Source organism: Coregonus clupeaformis, chromosome 16, assembly GCF_020615455.1.
Source record: "Coregonus clupeaformis isolate EN_2021a chromosome 16, ASM2061545v1, whole genome shotgun sequence".
In the NCBI taxonomy this organism is placed as follows: Eukaryota; Metazoa; Chordata; class Actinopteri; order Salmoniformes; family Salmonidae; genus Coregonus; species Coregonus clupeaformis.
Window position 1 is genome coordinate 13916507 of NC_059207.1, and position 20072 is coordinate 13936578.

Below are 20072 nucleotides of genomic sequence, written 5' to 3' on the forward strand. Positions count from 1 at the left end.
ACATAAAAAGAACATTAGAAAAAGGCAATGCAAACACTTTGTAAAAAATAACAAAAAGGGTTATATTAGTTACAATAATTGCTCAGAATGACTTTTGATTATCTATTGATCTAAACTATCTATGAAGAGGGGTGACAGTCCGGGACACATACATTCATGGTATGCCTTAAACAGACATTTTAAAAGATCGGATCACAGTTCATAAAGTTGAAAAGCACCCCAAAGGATTCTTAGTAAGAGGGGGAAGGAAGTATTTAGATGTAGAGGAGAGAAAGGTATTATTAAAGTATCACTTGCAAAAACAAGGTTTTTTTCAGAGAGAAGGGTCTATAAGTTAGTAGATAAACTTTTCTGAAACTTTCTGAAACTTTGGAACAATATCATATACTCTTAGAAAACAAGGTGCTATCTAGAACCTAACACGGTTCTTCGGCTGCCCCATAGGAAAACACTTTGAAGAACCCTTTTTGGGTTCCATGTAAAACCCTTTCCCCAGAGAGTCCTATATGGAACCCAAAAGAGTTCTACCTGGAACCAAAAAGGGTTCTACCTGGAACCAAAAAGGGTTCTCCTATGGGGACAGCCAAATAACCCTTTTGGAACCCTTTTTTCTATGGGTGTAGTTCACCGTTTCAGGACATACAGGAAAGTTAGCTAGCTAACTTGAATGTGCTTTGTGAAATGTCAGATGGAGATTCACTTGAAATGGGGATTAAAACGTGATTTTGTTGTTGTTGTTGTTATTTGTCTGTCGTAGTTTGTTGTAGCATTACTGTGCAAGTGTTACTGAAAACAGAACTGCCATAGTCAAACAGTGGTTATTATGTTAATGCCATTTAGCCCATAAATTGCTTGATATGCATGTTAGTTAGACGTGATGCATTTTGTCACAGACAATTTTTTAAAACTTAAAAACCATTCCCTCGTCAAATGGAGCATAAACACTCGAATAATTATTTCTTCACACACTCAATCTGTGGAGGACAAAACAAACGAGGATGATGTAACTCATCCAGTCCTTGTCTCTGTCACAATTTCAACCATAGTGCTGTGTTATTATATGACCAACATATTACATGACTGAAAATGTTAAGGAATATCTCTTGTTTCAGCTTACAAAATACATTTTGATAATTGCAGTATGAAAATGAGTTTTTACAATAATCATGGTTGGTAAGAATAAAAAAAAAAGGTTATCACAGTTTTGGTAAGGTAATGAGCTCATGCTAGTTCATGCAAATTAATTCCCGGCATGCATTGGTGTAATTGTTGTTGTTGTTGTCGTTGTTGTTTTTCTTTGGTGGTTATGTTGATTTTGTGCTCAGGGCTAAGTCCTGGCATTCCCTCTTCACTGCTGGCCCTTGAAGCAGTAGACACCAAAGAGCTTTTGCTTCTTGTCGGGGAATCCCACGAAGCGCACGGCCGCCTCTGTCGGGCTGCAGTTCCTGCGGGGTCTGGAGATGGGGTAGCGGACGCTGCCGTCAGCCAGCCAGCCAGAGTCGCAGCGGTCATAACTGTTCAGCTTCCAGGCAGCGTACATCTGGGCCACATTGGCGATCTCAGCCCCGTCATCCTGGCATGCCTGAACAGCCTCTGCGAACGTCAGCTTGTCAGGTTGCACCAGCCAGTAGAAACGACCTGGGGTCAGAGAGGAGAAGACGGCCAAAAGTCAACAGAAGATTTGGGTTGGGTTGGGGGCCTTCTGCCTCACTTTACAAAAAGGTCAATTAGAAATGTTGATGAACTCTGGCCTACTGTAATGTATGTCCATCTATTTCTGCTACTTGAATAATTGTGTCTTAATGACACATAACACACTGCACACGAAGGAGACACCAACTCACCCTTGAGGCCAGAGGTGAAGCAGAAGACATCGTAGTGGCTCTTGGACTTTTCACGCTGGCCGTAGTTCCTCAGGCCCGCCCCGGCATTGGCACCTCCACAGGGCCCTCTGGGTTTGGTGATGGGGTACTGCACGGACCCGTCGTTCAGCCAGCCAGCATTGCACCAGTCCATGCCACTCCTCCAGGCCTTATAGAGCTGGTCGAAGGAGGCCACCACAGAGTCCTGGTCCAGGCAAGCCTGCTCGGCATCGTGGAAGTTGAGGTTGTATCGGCCCAGCCGTGGGGAGTAAGGGAACACCACACCTGGGAATGAGAAAGGAGCTGGGGTTAATGTTAGACAGTAGTGCATTTGGCTCTTACGCTGAATGGAGCTCCCACTCAGGAAAATGCCAACGTAACTCACTATTCTATTTAAGTGAAAATGCCAGAGAAGCCAGTGTTTGGAGGATATATTGGCAAGGGTGTTGTTTCGTCGAGGGCCCGGCAAACCGTGCCAATATATCCTCCAAACAACTGACTTTGAGGGCATTATCACGTTTATATAACGGGTTAACAACATATTCAAATAATGATTGACATATTTTCATTAAAAACGTTATTTTGTTTAATTTATTTGTTCGTTCTATCGGTTCGGTTGCCAGAGATGCGACCCAGTCATTAAGTATTTTTGTTCTAAATCTATGGACGAGACCCAGTCGTTTGTTCTAAATGTTCCGTTGCCATGATGGCTGGCAACGTTCTTATGCCTTGCTTGCTAGCTAGCCAACTTCGGCTAACACAGTCACGTCAAACAGTGCACCCAGAATAACAGCAAAGTAGCTGCATTTGCGTTTGTTTAAGCTGTTTTCTAGTACTTTTTTGGGGGATGCATCCATAACAATGAACTAATGATGCACGATTTCGCCTGGCATAGAACATTTGCTTTCTTGCCAGGCCACTGTTCAGAGGAGCTAGCCAACTACACAGCTAACACAATCATTTCAAACTGAAGCTGGAATGACAGCAAACTAGTTGTGTTTCGTGTTTTTTTATTGACATTCTTTGTACATATCCATGTAAATAATTTTGATTCATGATTTCAACTGGCTTGTCCCAACTCCTGACATGTTCATTACTATAGGACAGCTGGAGATCGAATTTCAATATTGAAACAATGTTGCAAATTTCGGAGAGACAGGTTAATACAAATCTCCGCTGTTGAAAACCAAATGTTAGTCCAAAAGAAATGGGAGATAACGTCTAAATACTTTTTATAGTGGAGATTAAGTTTATGAATTGCCTAGCTGGGCTGATGAGACAGAGGATTGCGCAGTCAGATAGAACAGTGAATAGGCATTTCAACGTCATAGCTTTAGCCGGGCAGTAACTTGTGGAATAGACACCGGTTGGGATGCGGTTTTAACCAATCAGCATTCAGGAGTAGACCCACCCATTGTATAATGTAAGATGAATTGTTCTCTTTTAACAAGTCAGAAAATTGTTTTTATCCTTTTTATGACATGTGCTATTTTGAATGTATCCTTACATTAATGTTTATTTTATGTCTTTAATGTAATCACCACAGTGGATAGAAACCCATTGCATAGTTACGCATGTTATATACAGTGAGGGAAAAAAGTATTTGATCCCCGGGTGATTTTGTACGTTTGCCCACTGACAAAGAAATGATCAGTCTATAATTTTAATGGTAGGTTTATTTGAACAGTGAGAGACAGAATAACAACAAAAAAATCCAGAAAAACTCATGTCAAAAATGTTATAAATTGATTTGCATTTTAATGAGGGAAATAAGTATTTGACCCCCTCTCAATCAGAAAGATTTCTGGCTCCCAGGTGTCTTTTTATACAGGTAACGAGCTGAGATTAGGAGCACACTGTTAAAGGGAGTGCTCCTAATCTAAGTATGTTACCTGTGTCAACGACACCTGTCCACAGAAGCAATCAGTCAATCAGATTCCAAACTCTCCACCATGGCCAAGACCAAAGAGCTCTCCAAGGATGTCAGGGACAAGATTGTAGATTTACACAAGGCTGGAAAGGGCTACAAGACCATCGCCAAGCAGCTTGGTGAGAAGGTGACAACAGTTGGTGCGATTATTCGCAAATGGAAGAAACATAAAAGAACTGTCAATCTCCCTCGGCCTGGGGCTCCATGCAAGATCTCACCTCGTGGAGTTGCAATGATCATGAGAACGGTGAGGAATCAGCCCAGAACTACATGGGAGGATCTTGTCCATGATCTCAAGGCAGCTGGGACCATAGTCACCAAGAAAACAATTGGTAACACACTACGCCGTGAAGGACTGAAATCCTGCAGCGCCCGCAAGGTCCCCATGCTCAAGAAAGCACATTTACATGCCCGTCTGAAGTTTGCCAATGAACATCTGAATGATTCAGAGGAGAACTGGGTGAAAGTGTTGTGGTCAGATGAGACCAAAATCGAGCTCTTTGGCATCAACTCAACTCGCCGTGTTTGGAGGAGGAGGAATGCTGCCCCACACCATCCCCACTGTCAAACATGGAGGTGGAAACATTATGCTTTGGGGGTGTTTTTCTGCTAAGGGGACAGGACAACTTCACCGCATCAAAGGGACGATGGACGGGGCCATGTATCGTCAAATCTTGGGTGAGAACCTCCTTCCCTCAGCCAGGGCATTGAAAATGGGTTGTGGATGGGTATTCCAGCAGGACAATGACCCAAAACACACGGCCAAGGCAACAAAGGAGTGGCTCAAGAATAAGCACATTAAGGTCCTGGAGTGACCTAGCCAGTCTCCAAACCTTAATCCAATAGAAAATCTGTGGAGGAAGCTGAAGGTTTGAGTTGCCAAACGTCAGCCTCGAAACCTTAATGACTTGGAGAAGATCTGCAAAGAGGAGTGGGACAAAATCCCTCCTGAGATGTGTGCAAACCTGGTGGCCAACTACAAGAAACATCTGACCTCTGTGATTACCAACAAGGGTTTTGCCACCAAGTACTAAGTCATGTTTTGCAGAGGGGTCAAATACTTATTTCCCTCATTAAAATGCAAATAAATGTATAACATTTTACATTTTACATTTTCGACATTTAGCAGACGCTCTTATCCAGAGCGACTTACAAATTGGTGCATTCACCTTATGATAGCCAGTGGGACAACCACTTTACAATATTTTTTATTTTATTTTTCGCTTTGGGGTGGGGTAAGGGGGGGGGGTAGAATGATTACTTTATCATATCCCAGGTATTCCTTAAAAGGGTGGGGTTTCAAGTGTCTCCGGAAGGTGGTGAGTGACTCCGCTGTCCTGGCGTCGTGAAGGAGCTTGTTCCACTATTGGGGTGCCAGAGCAGCAAACAGTTTTGACTGGGCTGAGCGGGAACTGTGCTTCCGCAGAGGTAGGGGGGCCAGCAGGCCAGAGGTGGATGAACGCAATGCCCTCGTTTGGGTGTAGGGACTGATCAGAGCCTGAAGGTACGGAGGTGCCGTTCCCCTCACAGCTCCGTAGGCAAGCACCATGGTCTTGTAGCAGATGCGAGCTTCAACTGGAAGCCAGTGGAGTGTGCGGAGGAGCGGGGTGACTTGAGAGAACATGGGAAGTTTGAACACCAGACGGGCTGCGGCGTTCTGGATGAGTTGTAGGGGTTTAATGGCACAGGCAGGGAGCCCAGACAACAGCGAGTTGCAGTAATCCAGACGGGAGATGACAAGTGCCTGGATTAGGACCTGTGCCACTTCCTGTGTAAGGCAGGGTCGTACTCTGCGAATGTTGTAGAGCATGAACCTACAGGATCGCGTCACCGCCTTGATGTTAGCGGAGAACGACAGGGTGTTGTCCAGGATCACGCCAAGGCTCTTTGCACTCTGGGAGGAGGACACAATGGAGTTGTCAACCGTGATGGCGAGATCATGGAACGGGCAGTCCTTCCCCGGGAGGAAGAGCAGCTCCGTCTTGCTGAGGTTCAGCTTGAGGTGGTGATCCGTCATCCACACTGATATGTCTGCCAGACATGCAGAGATGCGATTCGCCACCTGGTTATCAGAAGGGGGAAAGGAGAAGATGAATTGTGCGTCGTCTGCGTAGCAATGATAGGAGAGGCCATGTGAGGATATGACAGAACCAAGTGACTTGGTGTATAGCGAGAATAGGAGAGGGCCTAGAACTGAGCCCTGGGGGACACCAGTGGTGAGAGCACGTGGTGCGGAGACAGATTCTCGCCACGCCACCTGGTAGGAGCGACCTGTCAGGTAGAACGCAATCCAAGAGTGAGCCGCACTGGAGATGCCCAACTCGGAGAGGGTGGAGAGGAGGATCTGGTGGTTCACAGTATCAAAGGCAGCAGATAGGTCTAGAAGGACGAGAGCAGAGGAGAGAGAGTTAGCTTTAGCAGGGAGGAGAGCCTCCGTGACACAGAGAAGAGCAGTCTCAGTTGAATGACCAGTCTTGAAACCTGACTGGTTTGGATCAAGAAGGTCATTCTAAAAGAGATAGCAAGACTCAAGAGTTTTTTAGAGAAAAGAAAGAAGGGATACTGGTCTGTAGTTGTTGACATCGGAGGGATCGAGTGTAGGTTTTTTGAGAAGGGGTGCAACTCTTGCTCTCTTGAAGACGGAAGGGACATAGCCAGCGGTCAAGGATGAGTTGATGAGCGAGGTGAGGTAAGGGAGAAGGTCTCCGGAAATGGTCTGGAGAAGAGAAGAGGAGATAGGGTCAAGCGGGCAGGTTGTTGGGCGGCCGGCCGTCACAAGTCGCAAGATTTCATCTGGAGAGAGAGGGGAGAAAGAAGTCAAAGCATAGGATGTTGTCAACCTTCTTTTCAAAATGGTTGATGAAGTCATCCACAGAGAGGGGGGAGGATTCAGCAGGGAGGAGAAAGTGGCAAAGAGCTTCCTAGGGTTAGAGGCAGATGCTTGGAATTTAGAGTGGTAGAAAGTGGCTTTAGCAGCAGAAACAGAGGCAGAAAATGTAGAGAGGAGGGAGTGAAAAGATGCCAGGTCCGCAGGGAGTCTAGTTTTCCTCCATTTCCTGTTCTGTGAGCTCGCAATGATTCGTCAAGCCACGGAGCAGGAGGGGAGGACCGAGCCGGCCGGGAGGATAGGAGACATAGAGAGTCAAATGATGCAGAAAGGGAGGAGAGGAGGGTTGAGGAGGCAGAATCAGGAGATTGGAGGGAGAAGAATTGAGCAGAGGGAAGAGATGATAGGATGGAAGAGGAGAGAGTAGCGGGATAGAGAGAGCGAAGGTTGCGACGGCGCATTACCATCTGAGTAGTGGCAGAGTGAGTAGTGTTGGAGGAGAGCGAAAGAGAAAATGATACAAAGTAGTGGTCGGAGACTTGGAGGGGAGTTGCAGTGAGATTAGTAGAAGAACAGCATCTAGTAAAGATGAGGTCAAGCGTATTGCCTGCCTTGTGAGTAGGGGGGGACGGTGAGAGGGTGCGGTCAAAAGAGGAGAGGAGTGGAAAGAAGGAGGCAGAGAGAAATTAGTCAAAGGTAGACGTAGGGAGGTTCAAGTCACCCAAAACTGTGAGGGGTGAGCCATCCTCAGGAAAGGAACTTATCAAGGCGTCAAGCTCATTGATGAACTCTCGAAGGGAACCTGGAGGGCGATAAATGATAAGGATGTTAAGCTTGAATGGGCTAGTGACTGTGACAGCATGGAATTCAAATAAGGAGATAGACAGATGGGTCAGGGGAGAAAGAGAGAATGTCCACTAGGGAGAGATGAGGATTCCTGTGCCACCACCCCGCTGACCAGATGCTCTCGGGGTATGCGAGAACACATGGTCAGACGAGGAGAGAGCAGTAGGAGTAGCAGTGTTTTCTGTGGTAATCCATGTTTCTGTCAGCGCCAAGAAGTCGAGGGACTGGAGGGTAGCATAGGCTGAGATGAACTCTGCCTTGTTGGCCGCAAAACGGCAGTTCCAGAGGCTGCCGGAGACCTGGAACTCCACGTGGGTCATGCGTGCAGGGACCACCAGGTTAGAGTGGCAGCAGCCACGCGGTGTGAGAAGGTTGTATAGCCTGTGCGGAGAGGAGAGAACAGGGATAGACATACAGTGAGGGAAAAAAATATTTGATCCCCTGCTGATTTTGTACGTTTGCCCACTGACAAAGACATGATCAGTCTATCATTTTAATGGTAGGTTTATTTGAACAGTGAGAGACAGAATAACAACAAAAAAATCCAGAAAAACGCATGTCAAAAATGTTATAAATTGATTTGCTTTTTAATGAGGGAAATAAGTATTTGACCCCTCTGCAAAACATGACTTAGTACTTGGTGGCAAAACCCTTGTTGGCAATCACAGAGGTCAGACATTTCTTGTAGTTGGCCACCAGGTTTGCACACATCTCAGGAAGGATTTTGTCCCACTCCTCTTTGCAGATCTTCTCCAAGTCATTAAGGTTTCGAGGCTGACGTTTGGCAACTCGAACCTTCAGCTTCCTCCACAGATTTTCTATGGGATTAAGGTCTGGAGACTGGCTAGGCCACTCCAGGACCTTAATGTGCTTCTTCTTGAGCCACTCTTTTGTGGCCTTGGCCGTGTGTTTTGGGTCATTGTCAGGCTGGAATACCCATCCATGACCCATTTTCAATGCCCTGGCTGAGGGAAGGAGGTTCTCACCCAAGATTTGACGGTACATGGCCCCATCCATCGTCCCTTTGATGCGGTGAAGTTGTCCTGTCCCCTTAGCAGAAAAACACCCCCAAAGCATTATGTTTTCACCTCCATGTTTGACAGTGGGGATGGTGTTCTTGGGGTCATAGGCAGCATTCCTCCTCCTCCAAATACGGTGAGTTGAGTTGATGCCAAAGAGCTCAATTTTGGTCTCATCTGACCACAACACTTTCACCCAGTTCTCCTCTGAATCATTCAGATATTCATTGGCAAACTTCAGACGGGCATGTATATGTGCTTTCTTGAGCAGGGGGACCTTGCGGGTGCTGCAGGATTTCAGTCCTTCATGGCGTAGTGTGTTACCAATTGTTTTCTTGGTGACTATGGTCTCAGCTGCCTTGAGATCATTGACAAGATCCTCCCGTGTAGTTCTGGGCTGATTCCTCACCGTTCTCATGATCATTGCAACTCCACGAGGTGAGATCTTGCATGGTGCCCCAGGCCGAGGGAGATTGACATTTATTTTGTGCTTCTTCCATTTGCGAATAATCGCACCAACTGTTGTCACCTTCTCACCAAGCTGCTTGGCAATGGTCTTGTAGCCCATTCCAGCCGTGTAGGTCTACAATCTTGTCCCTGACATCCTTGGAGAGCTCTTTGGTCTTGTACATGGTGGAGAGTTTGGAATCTGATTGATTGATTGCTTCTGTGGACAGGTGTCTTTTATACAGGTAACAAGCTGAGATTAGGAGCACTCCCTTTAAGAGTGTGCTCCTAATCTCAGTTCGTTATCTGTATAAAAGACACCTGGGAACCAGAAATCTTTCTGATTGAGAGGGGGTCAAATACTTATTTCCCTCATTAAAATGCAAAACAATTTATAACCTCCTTTTTGACATGCGTTTTTCTGGATTTTGTTGTTGTTATTCTGTCTCTCACTGTTCAAATAAACCTACCATTAAAATCATAGACTGATCACTTCTTTGTCAGTGGGCAAACGTAAAAAATCAGCAGGGGATCAAATACCCTTTCCCCTCACTGTACATACAGTAGATAGAAATATACTGTAAATGAAAGCATACAGATACACATAAAACATACTGTAGGTGACGTATATTACTCTAAACTGAATACAGACCATTCTTCCTTTCAACCAGTGGCACTGTGTTTGTAATTCCAGTTTCAGAATGCGTATGGAAGAGAGAATTTTGGATTTCTGTTTTACACACTCGTCCTACTGTCGGTTTACAGACCCAGACATCCAGTGGGATGAAGAATGTGTGTGGTCCTGGGTCTAGACCGGACCAGTGATGAGGGAATGGGGGTTTCTGACATATGATCTGATAGTATAAGTTAGTGAGTGTAAGCCATTACTCTTCTTGGTCTTGCGGCTCCTGGTGAGTGTTAAAAGAGCAGCCATCTCCAGAGAGACAGAGAAATTCCAGACTTCGCTAACTGCCTAATTTTGTGGCTGTCTGCCACTCAGCAGGGAAGGGAGATTCATCTCACGCAAGGTAGGTGTGATCTCTGCTGTTTTTACCAAACAAGATGTTCATGTTTTAATTAGCCTGCAACTGCCAAGCTACAGATGCAGGACCTTAATTTGATCACCCTGTTGCTGGAGATATTTCCTGCAATGCAGGAAATCTAAAACATGTAGTGTATTTGAGGTTTAAAAGGGCCTCTGAAGTTTGTGATTTCTACTTTGAAATGTCAGACCTGATTTTTCATTACGAAAAATGTATCAACCCCTACAAAAATGTCCATTAATTAAAATCCACATCATAATTCACATTTCCTGTTGCTGCAGGATTATTTTCCTGCTGTAGCAAACTGGCTCAAATTAAGATGTATGTAAGTATGTTAGACCAGAACAACTTGTACATTCCATTATATTGATCAACTGTGTCCCGCAAATGGAACTTCTGGTGTCAATCATTGGGTGGTTCAGTTATGTCATTAACAGCTGTAAAACAGCACCTTGAGTGGGATGGTTCTGTAATGGAATTAATTCCCTTGACTCAGACTTTGCTGGTCTATTGTCCTGTTCAGTATTTTATGTGTCCAGCCTCCACCCAAATGTGAAAACCCTGAGGGGAAGGTGGCTATCATCAGGCTCTGGTGATTGTTGACATGTTCTTGGAGAGCACAGAATTGGACCTCAACAGCACTTCTTCAGCCTTCATGAATGTACTTTGTGTCAGAGACGTAAGAGGAAGCGAGACATTCCACTCCCAAATTTTTTCTGGTTCATGTACAGTCAATGAACTAAGTAGACCAGACCCAGATGCTATTGCATTGATGCCTATGGGAGAGCCACCCCTTAATTTCTTTCAATCGTAAATGGCCTGAGTAAGACATTTGCATTCAACCCCCGTCTTTGCTTTGTGTCACTGCTACTGTAGCTAACAGAGAGGATGGTATTTGACCACTGCCTGTTTATCCCAAGACAAATCAGCAGCTTGTCTCTTTACCCTTTGGGAATGGTTAAGAAACGACTAGGAGCCGATAAAGCAGGAACCATTACATTTACATTTGAGTCATTTAGCAGACGCTCTTATCCAGAGCGACTTACAGTTAGTGCATACATTTTTCATACTGTAAGACAGTAGATTAGCCTGGCATTGCTATATCAGCATCTGTAGTTGCATCTGTTAGAAAACCCTGCATCCCATGGTAGCCTAAGTACGAGAGTGCTGGACTGTCAGATGTGTACAGCCGACACTAAGATAACATTTGATTTGATAACCGGTACTTTGAGGAAAATCACAACCAGCATTGAGGTTTTTTATTGGACTATTTTGTTCCAATGTTAACAATGGCTAGTTGTACCAGCATGTTTTCATTATGGCTAGCGAACTAGTTTATTTCTGTTAAAGATCCCTTTTCTTACCCAAGAGTCAAATCTGCTCAGGCGTTCTTGGCGGTCTTGGCCCAGATAGGAACGAGGACCATGTAATAGTATTGGATGCATTTAGGCTGACTCAGTTTAACCGATAGATGATTTGCCATGTGGTTGTATTTGTTCCACATGTTAAAAGGAAGAACAGGACTTATTTCATCATTATACAAATGGTATGAGTAAGGAGGATGTCTGGATAGATGTGGAGTGGTATTAGTTCAGACGGAAAATGTGTTTTAGTTTACTGCAGTGTAAGACTGCGTGAATGTACTCAGCACAAAATTGGAATAAATGAACAAAAGATGTCTTTCGTCTTTTGTCTCTCTACAAAGAAATCAATAATGTGGTGGTGAGGTGTTGAATATAAGGGAACAGCCAGTCCGTGAAATATATTTATTGGCTCTGGTCTTGAAACCATTAATTTCCACCAGAGAGTAGTTCATGGGTAGGACTAGGGCGGCAGGGAGCCTAGCGCTTAAGAGTGTTGGGCCAGTAACCAAAAGGTCGTTGGTTCAAATCCCAGAGCCGACTAGGTTGGGGGGGAAATCTGTCGATGTGCCCTTGAACAAGGCACTTAACCTTATAAGAGCGTCTGCTAAATGACCCCTGCAGGTCAGGCCACTTGGTCTGGAAAAACTCCTCTCTATTTACAAGGTAAAGTATAACATCAACAAAAAGACAAGATAAAATGGAGGGGGGTGATGAGGAAGTGCAGGATGATGAGATGACGGCCATCGCAGAGCTGGTGGCAGAAGTAAAGATAGAAGGATTTACCATCGCTGTAGCCTACACTACCTAGCACCTCCAAGGTAACCTCATGGATGACATCATCAATGCCATCAATGACCTCACAACGGAACTTTCCCATGTCGTCTAGGGACACATCGCTGAGGACCAGTGAGGCGTCGTCATCGTTGGCCTCCAGCAGGTGGACGCGGCCCTGGAAGCTGCCGTAGCTCTTTTTGTGGAATCCCATGGACACCAAGATATCCTCCTCCAGAGACTCGTCCGCAGACAGCTTGGTCCATTTGATTCTCATGCCCACGCTGCCGAAGGATATCCCATGCTGGCGGTGGAGCCGGCATGGTAGAGTGACGTTGGAGCCATGGCTGGCAAGCACCCGGTTCTGATCACCAAGTTCAGTCTCTGTGAAAGACAAGAGAAGGGGTAGAGTGAGTTAAGTTAAGTTAAGATTCAATAAGGCATCAGAACAACAGGGTAGAATACTGAACAATGTTGTATTAATTACTGGTGTCAGTTCAGAATGGACCGCTTCACAGAAGCAGACTGACACGTCTGGTAATGTTTTGGGTGAGTAATGGGTTTGTGCATACGTTTTAATGATTGACGTGCGAGGACATTCCAGTGTACCAGAATAAAGATAGTCCACAAGAATTGCATGTGGTTGGTTGGCAAGCAATCAAATATTAAAGGATCTCTGAAAAATGGCCCTCTCAACATTGCCTATAAACACGCTATAATTTTCCACTTTTTAAAACCCATAATGACTGTGGCTTGGAGTTTGTGGCATGGCTCTGTCACCCTTGCAACAATTTGCAGAGCAATTTGCCATGTTCCTGGCACTAGTGGTTGGGTGGGGGAAGGGGGGCAGTTTACATGGACTTTACTGTATAAGCTTATCTGTATAGTGTCTTGTGGTAGGGGTGTACCAGTGCAGGAGTGAAACTGACTGCCACCAAAGATTCCTTAGCACTCTCTGGGTCTTACAGTAGGTAACATATTGCTTGTTACACAATTGGGTCACACTATATACTGTAGACGTATTATTTAAATAATTTATGGTGTCTGTGTGTTATGAAACACATTCACATTCACACACACACACACACACACACACACACACACACACACACACACACACACACACACACACACACACACACACACACACACACACACACACACACACACTCCTTTCTGTAGGGGCCAGTAAGCTCCATCATCAAAGTGGGCCTCCAGTCCTGATTAGATTCTGCTTTGGGGCACCAGCCAGTCTCCCGCCTCTGGAGCGAATCATCAGCATCTGGCTTTCACCAAACTGTATACCACCGCCAGCTCTGGCAGTTATTCCGCATTAACCCCCGAGATTAAATGTTTATCTTTCATCCGGCCCAGCTGACTTGTGTAAAAAATAAGTTGGCCATCCCGCCAGGGCAGGAAACAAAGTCCTTCATTCATCACTTTACAAAAAAAAGGTGACAACTATTCGGTTTGCAAACAGACAAGTTTTCCCTCACGTTATGGCCGTCATCATTCCCTCCCTCACCTCCCTCCCTCCCTCCCTCACCTCCCTCCCTCCCTCCCTTCTTCCCGGCCTCCCTCCTAACCAGGCCAAATCATGGGCATTAAAATGGGGTGGTCCCCCCCCTTTGCTGTTATAACAGCCTCCACTCTTCTTGGAAGGCTTTCCACTAGATGTTGGAACATTGCTGCAGGGACTTGCTTCCATTCAGCCACAAGAGCATTAGTGAGGTCGGGCACTGATGTTGTTCTTCCACAACAATCCCGACAAACCATTTCTGTATGGACCTTGCTTTGTGCATGGGGGCATTGTCATGTTGAAACAGGAAAGGTCCTTCCCCAAACTGTTGCCACAAAGTTGGAAGCACAGAATGGTCTAGAATGTCATTGTATGCTGTAGCGTTAAGATTTCCCTTCACTGTAACAATGGGGCCTAGCCCAAACCATGAAAAACAGCCCCAGAACATTATTCCTCCTCCACCACTTTACAGTTGGCACTATGCATTTGGGCAGGTAGCGTTCTCCTGGCATACGCCAAACCCAGATTTGTCCCTCGGACTGCCAGACGGTGAAGTGTTATTCATCACTCCAGAGAACATGTTTCCACTGCTCCTGAGTCCAATGGCAGCGAGCTTTACACCACTCCAGCTGTCGCTTGGCATTGTGCATAGTGATCTTAGGCTTGTGTGCGGCTGCTCGGCCATGGAAACCCATTTCATGAAGCTCCCGACTAACAGTTATTGTGCTGACATCGCTTCCAGAGGCAGTTTGGAACTTAGTAGTGAGTGTTGCAACTGAGGACAAACTATTTTTACACGTTACGCGCTTCAGCACTCGGTGGTCCGTTCTGTGAGCTTGTGTGGCCTACCACTTCGCAGCTGAGCAGTTGTTGCTCCTAGACGTTTCCACTTCACAATAACAGCAATTACAGTTGACTGGGGCAGCTCTAGCAGGTGGCATCCTATGACGGTGCCATGTTGAAAGTCACTGAGCTCTTCAGTACGGGCCATTCTACTGCCAATGTTTGTCTAAGGAGATTGCATGGCTGTGTGCTCGATTTTATACACCTGTCAGCAACGGATGTGGCTGAAATAGCCAAACCCACTCATTTGAAGGGGTGTCCACCTACTTTTGGCCATGTAGTGTACATGATTTAGTAAATTAAAGTGTATAAATAACACAATGCCGACATACTGTAATTTAATAAACTATAGAAACGTGTAAAATAAGCATCTACTGTACTGTTATACCCACTTTATATGTATACATTGTATTCTAGTCATGCCTCATCCTATATAACTATTGCTGTACACACCTTTTCTATTCTATTCATATACTGTCTATATAAACTATTCACATACATATACATTTACAGTGCCTTCGGAAAGTATTCAGACCCCTTTACTTTTCCCCACATTTTGTTAAGTTAAAGCCTTATTCTAAAATGCATTAAACAAATAGAAGTTCTCAGCAATCTACAGACAATACCCCATAATGACAAAGCAAAAACAGGCTTTAAGACATTTTTGCAAATGTATTAAAAACAAAAAACTGAAATAGAGCTCCGAGACAGGATTGTGTTGAGGCACAGATCTATGGAAAAAATTCTGCAGCATTGAAGGTCCCCAAGAACACAGTGGCCTCCATCATTCTTAAATGGAAGAAGTTTGGAACCACCAAGACTCTTCATAGAGCTGGATGCCCTGCCAAACTGAGCAATCAGAGGGAGAAGGGCCTTGGTCAGGGAGGTGACCAAGAACCCGAGGATCACTCTGAAAGAGCTCTAGAGATCCTCTGTGGAGATGGGAGAACCTTCCAGAAGGACAACCATCTCTGCAGCACTCCACCAATCAGGCCTTTATGGTAGAGTGGCCAGACGGAAGCCACTCTTCAGTAAAAGGCACATGACAGCCCGCTTGGAGTTTGCCAAAAGGCACCAAAAGACTCTCAGACCATGAGAAACAAGATTCTCTGGTCTGATGAAACCAAGATTGAAATCTTTGGCCTGAATGCCAAGCGTCACTTCTGGATGAAACCTGGCACCATCCCTACGGTGAAGCATGGTGTTGGCAACATCATGCTGTGGGGATGTTTTTCAGCGGCAGGGACTGTGAAAAATTTATAAAAACCTGCTTTTGTTTTGTCACTATGGGGTATTGTGTGGAGATTGATGAGGGGGAAAAAACAAGGCTGTAACGTAACAAAATGTGGAAAAAGTCAAGGGGTCCGAATACTTTCTGAAGGCACTGTATATTCCGGACTCTGACATTCAGGGGCATCATTCACCCCAAAAGTCTGAGGGGGCACAAAGTACGCAAGGATGGCTAGACCCCCCGACCATAAAGGTGTCAGCATGCTTCAGTTCGGCTACCGCCTAGCCGAACTCATCTAGTGTGCTTGCATACTCCCTTAAAAGACCTTCGCTTGAATAAAATAAAAATAAAAGGCAAAAGTACTGTTTGTCCATTTTGAGACGCTGTAAGGATAGAGGGAACAATTAATGGAGCCAAATACAGGCAAATCAATGATGAGAACCTGATTCAGAGTGCAAATGACCTTAAACTGGGGTGAAGATTTATGTTCCAACAGGACAATGACCCCAAAATAATCTGAATTAATCAAAGACATATCTGTCATTCATTTTTACGTTTTTTGTCGAGGAGATCTTAGTCACGCAATTTTACATCTAACTAAGATGTTTGGTGAAGTATTTCTCAATAAAAAAATGTGCATGAAAACGAATTGTCTCTAGGTGAATGACAACAACTACTTTATTGAAGAATCACTACTGTTGACCAATCACCGATTTAGGCTTGTCTCCAGAAAATGTTGTGTGCCCGAACAGCCTAAAAAACCCTCACCGAAGTCATAAACGAACAAAAACGTCACAAAATGTCATCATAATATATTGTGATGTCACGAGAGGCTACACAGCTTTCAGCGGGATTGCTCAAGTAGTGCAAGGAGACCAGGTTCAACCAAAACAAGGATTTTATTAAAGGTCTTGGGAAACTAACGAAAGTATAACACAATTCTGTTCTCTGGTGGCTCTTTAAGGGTTAACAGTTCAGGGATGTCTCTTCCACATCCAAAATCATAACTCTCCTCGCTCAAATAACTTTTCCCCAGTCTTACTGTATTCCACGTTGCAGCTAGTGGCCAACCCAGCAAAACGTCCTTCCAAATGTCCCACACGTATTTCCACAGGTGCATATATCCAAAGGTGAGTATTTCCCAAAGGTAAGTATCTCCAAATCCTTATATTCCTCATGGAAGTGGACGTGCAGCACTCTTGTCCTCCAGAGAGCCCAGGTTGGAGACTGTGTCTCTTCACTTCCCAAACCTTCAGCTCATCAGCTCCTCATTTGTTTCAGCTGCGTGGGAAGATTGGCCATAGAGGGGTGGAGTTCCCCGACCATACCAGCAGATGGAGCCATAGCTGTCTGGGTTTGCAGCCACCTCAGGGGGATGTAACGTCCCTCCAGGACACAGCCTCTCGTGACATCACACATCCCCCTCCTCGGGACCGACGTCCTCGTCGGGTAAAGGCAGCGAAGAAGGCATCACGCCGGGAGAGGGCGTCCGCATTGCCGTGGTGCTTGCCAGACTGCTCTCTCTTCAACTCCTCCAACTCTAGGACCAGGGACTCCGCCTCCTGTTGTCTCTCCTTGAGTTTCTTACTGAACGCATCAGCCTTGGTTTTAGCAGAGTTTAGCTTCTGTTGAGCAGCTTTCAGTTCCTTCTCTCTCTCTGCCTCCGCATTCTTCATCTTGTTCTCCAACACCTTGTACTTCTCCTCTGCCTTCTTCTGGACCTCCTTACTACTGCGCAGGGTCTCCTCACACTCCTCGATGGTCCTGCGCAGCCTCTCCAGCTCCTCCTGTTGCTTAGGGAAGGAGCTCTGTTGGAGTTTAGCCTGGAGGATATCTAACTCTTCTGTCTTCATGTCTAACTGTTGCTTTAACAAACGATACCTCTCAGCGGTCCCCTTCAGACCAGACAGTTCTTTGTCCAGATTCTGTAGCTCCGTCTCTGTGTCGGTCTGGGCACCTGCCATCCCTATCAGAGCCCGGGCGGGAGTGAGTAACTCGGAGGATTGCACCGGAGCCTTCCCAGGATGAGTCTTGCCTCTCCGTTTCCGAGGTACTCGGGTTATCCTCTCCTGAGACTCTCTCCAGAGTGGGTAAAAGGCTGGGCAGTCTCGTCCAATTAGGACAGGGACGGGGGAGGGAATCAACCACCCCGCCGTCGTGTGTATGGTTCCCCGTGTGCTGGTCATTGTAAGTTCAGTAATGGGGTATTCTCTGGTGTCCCCATGGACACAGGAAACTGGGAGGACTTTCCCGGGGGTCAGACACGTTGGGCCCACCAAATCCTTACGCACCAGGGTGGCCCGGCTACCAGAATCCAGTAAGGCCTCCACATCATGGTGATTCACAGTTACCGGGCAGGTGGGGGGTCGATCTGGGCCGCCATCTACGACTCCCAAGAGCGAGGCAAAACGGTGTGTGGGTGCTGAGCTGGAGGACTCCGCAGTGGGCATAGGTTCATCGGCTGGTTTCCCACACTGCCAGGAGATATGTCCCATCTCCCCACACCGGTAACACTGTCGAGTTTCCCCCTCCTGGTGTACTCTTCTTGGACCCGCCTGGTTTCTGGCTCCCCCTGGAGCCGGGATAAGTCCTGACGTGGCTGGGTTCGAGACCTTGGGGGTCCTTTGGACGGGTTCTTCCCATTTGTGGTGGGGCCGCACTCCTGGGGTCTTTTCGGGAAGCATTCAGCATCTCCGCTGTGGCCTGATACTTTTCCACAGCTTCCACGGTCAGATCAGCCGTGGTCAAGGCCTGTTGACTGATGAACCGTTTTGCCTCATAAGGCAGGGCGCGTAGGTAACGATCCACCACAACGGCCTCCACCACCGCCGCTGCTGTATTCCTCTGCGGATCCAGCCATTTCCTTGCGATTCGGACAAGTTCATGCATCTGCGCCCGAGGAGGTTGGTCTGGTTGGAAGGTCCAACTGTGAAAGCGCTGGGCCATACCAAACCTTGTGAGTCCATATCTGCTGAGGATCTCAGACTTCAGGGCATCATAGTCAGTAACCTGGTCAGGGGCCCAGGTCCCGGACAGCATTCAGCGCTTCCCCGGTTAGGAAGGGGGCTAACAGACCAACCCACTGTTGCTTGGGCCAGGCTTCCCTAGTGGCCGTGGCCTCAAATGCATGCAGGTATGCCTCAATGTCATCGGTAGCTCCCATCTTAGATATAAAGTCACTTGCCTTTATTGGGCGGGTATTTTGGACCACCCTCTGTCTCTGCAACTGCAATTCCTCTGCCTTCAGAAGGTTGGCTTTCTTTTGCTCCTCCAAGAGAGCCATGTTTGCTTGCATCTGGGCTTGCTGGCCAGCAACAAGGGCTTTCAATATGTCCTCCATTTCAGTCGGCGGGGAGCCTACGGCCAACTTGGAAAAACTGGGTGATCAAACCTTCGGTATCCTCCTCTGACATGCACTATTAACGCTTGAGCGTGCCTGTATTCTCCACCATCTGTGATGTCACGAGAGGCTACACAGCTTTCAGCGGGATTGCTCAAGTAGTGCAAGGAGACCAGGTTCAACCAAAACAAGGATTTTATTAAAGGTCTTGGGAAACTAACGAAAGTATAACACAATTCTGTTCTCTGGTGGCTCTTTAAGGGTTAACAGTTCAGGGATGTCTCTTCCACATCCAAAATCATAACTCTCCCTCGCTCAAATAACTTTTCCCCAGTCTTACTGTATTCCACGTTGCAGCTAGTGGCCAACCCAGCAAAACGTCCTTCCAAATGTCCCACACGTATTTCCACAGGTGCATATATCCAAAGGTGAGTATTTCCCAAAGGTAAGTATCTCCAAATCCTTATATTCCTCATGGAAGTGGACGTGCAGCACTCTTGTCCTCCAGAGAGCCCAGGTTGGAGACTGTGTCTCTTCACTTCCCAAACCTTCAGCTCATCAGCTCCTCATTTGTTTCAGCTGCGTGGGAAGATTGGCCATAGAGGGGTGGAGTTCCCGACCATACCAGCAGATGGAGCCATAGCTGTCTGGGTTTGCAGCCACCTCAGGGGGATGTAACGTCCCTCCAGGACACAGCCTCTCGTGACATCACAATATGCACAAACTCTTCTAAACTGTTTCGGCTGGAAAGCATGCAGATGAAATATGCTTCTCTGCGTCTCTGCTCAAATCTGGGTAAAAGATTGAATGGAATGTGAGTCTAAGTCTGTAAATTTAGTTATTGCTTGCTATTCTAAATACTACCAACCACTACCAGCCAGCAGGCCTGCCGGCTAAGATAGTTAGACAAGCTAGCTACTCTAACCTGATTGATAGCCTGAAATGTTTCCTAGCTGCGGTGCCTTCAGAAAGTATGCATACCTTTTGACTTATTCCACATTTTGTTGTGTTACAGCCTGAATTCAAAATA

General features: G+C 46.2%; 1 protein-coding gene across 2 annotated transcripts in view; it reads right to left on the bottom strand.

Moving 5' to 3' along the window:
• Window positions 1–539: 539 nt before the first annotated feature.
• The window catches only part of LOC121585228 (hyaluronan and proteoglycan link protein 1), a 29161-nt gene continuing 9628 nt past the window's right edge, over window positions 540–20072 (bottom strand). Inside the window, exons 2-4 of one of the 2 annotated variants that reach the window (XM_041901672.1) lie at window positions 12143–12493; window positions 1845–2147; window positions 540–1638 (exon numbers count right to left, since the gene is read on the bottom strand). In XM_041901672.1, the coding sequence (XP_041757606.1) occupies window positions 1349–1638; window positions 1845–2147; window positions 12143–12493 (944 nt within the window). In that variant the 3' untranslated portion in view covers window positions 540–1348. Of the gene's footprint in view, window positions 1639–1844; window positions 2148–12121; window positions 12494–20072 lie in introns of both variants that reach the window. The other variant, XM_041901671.1, reaches the window with a different exon arrangement.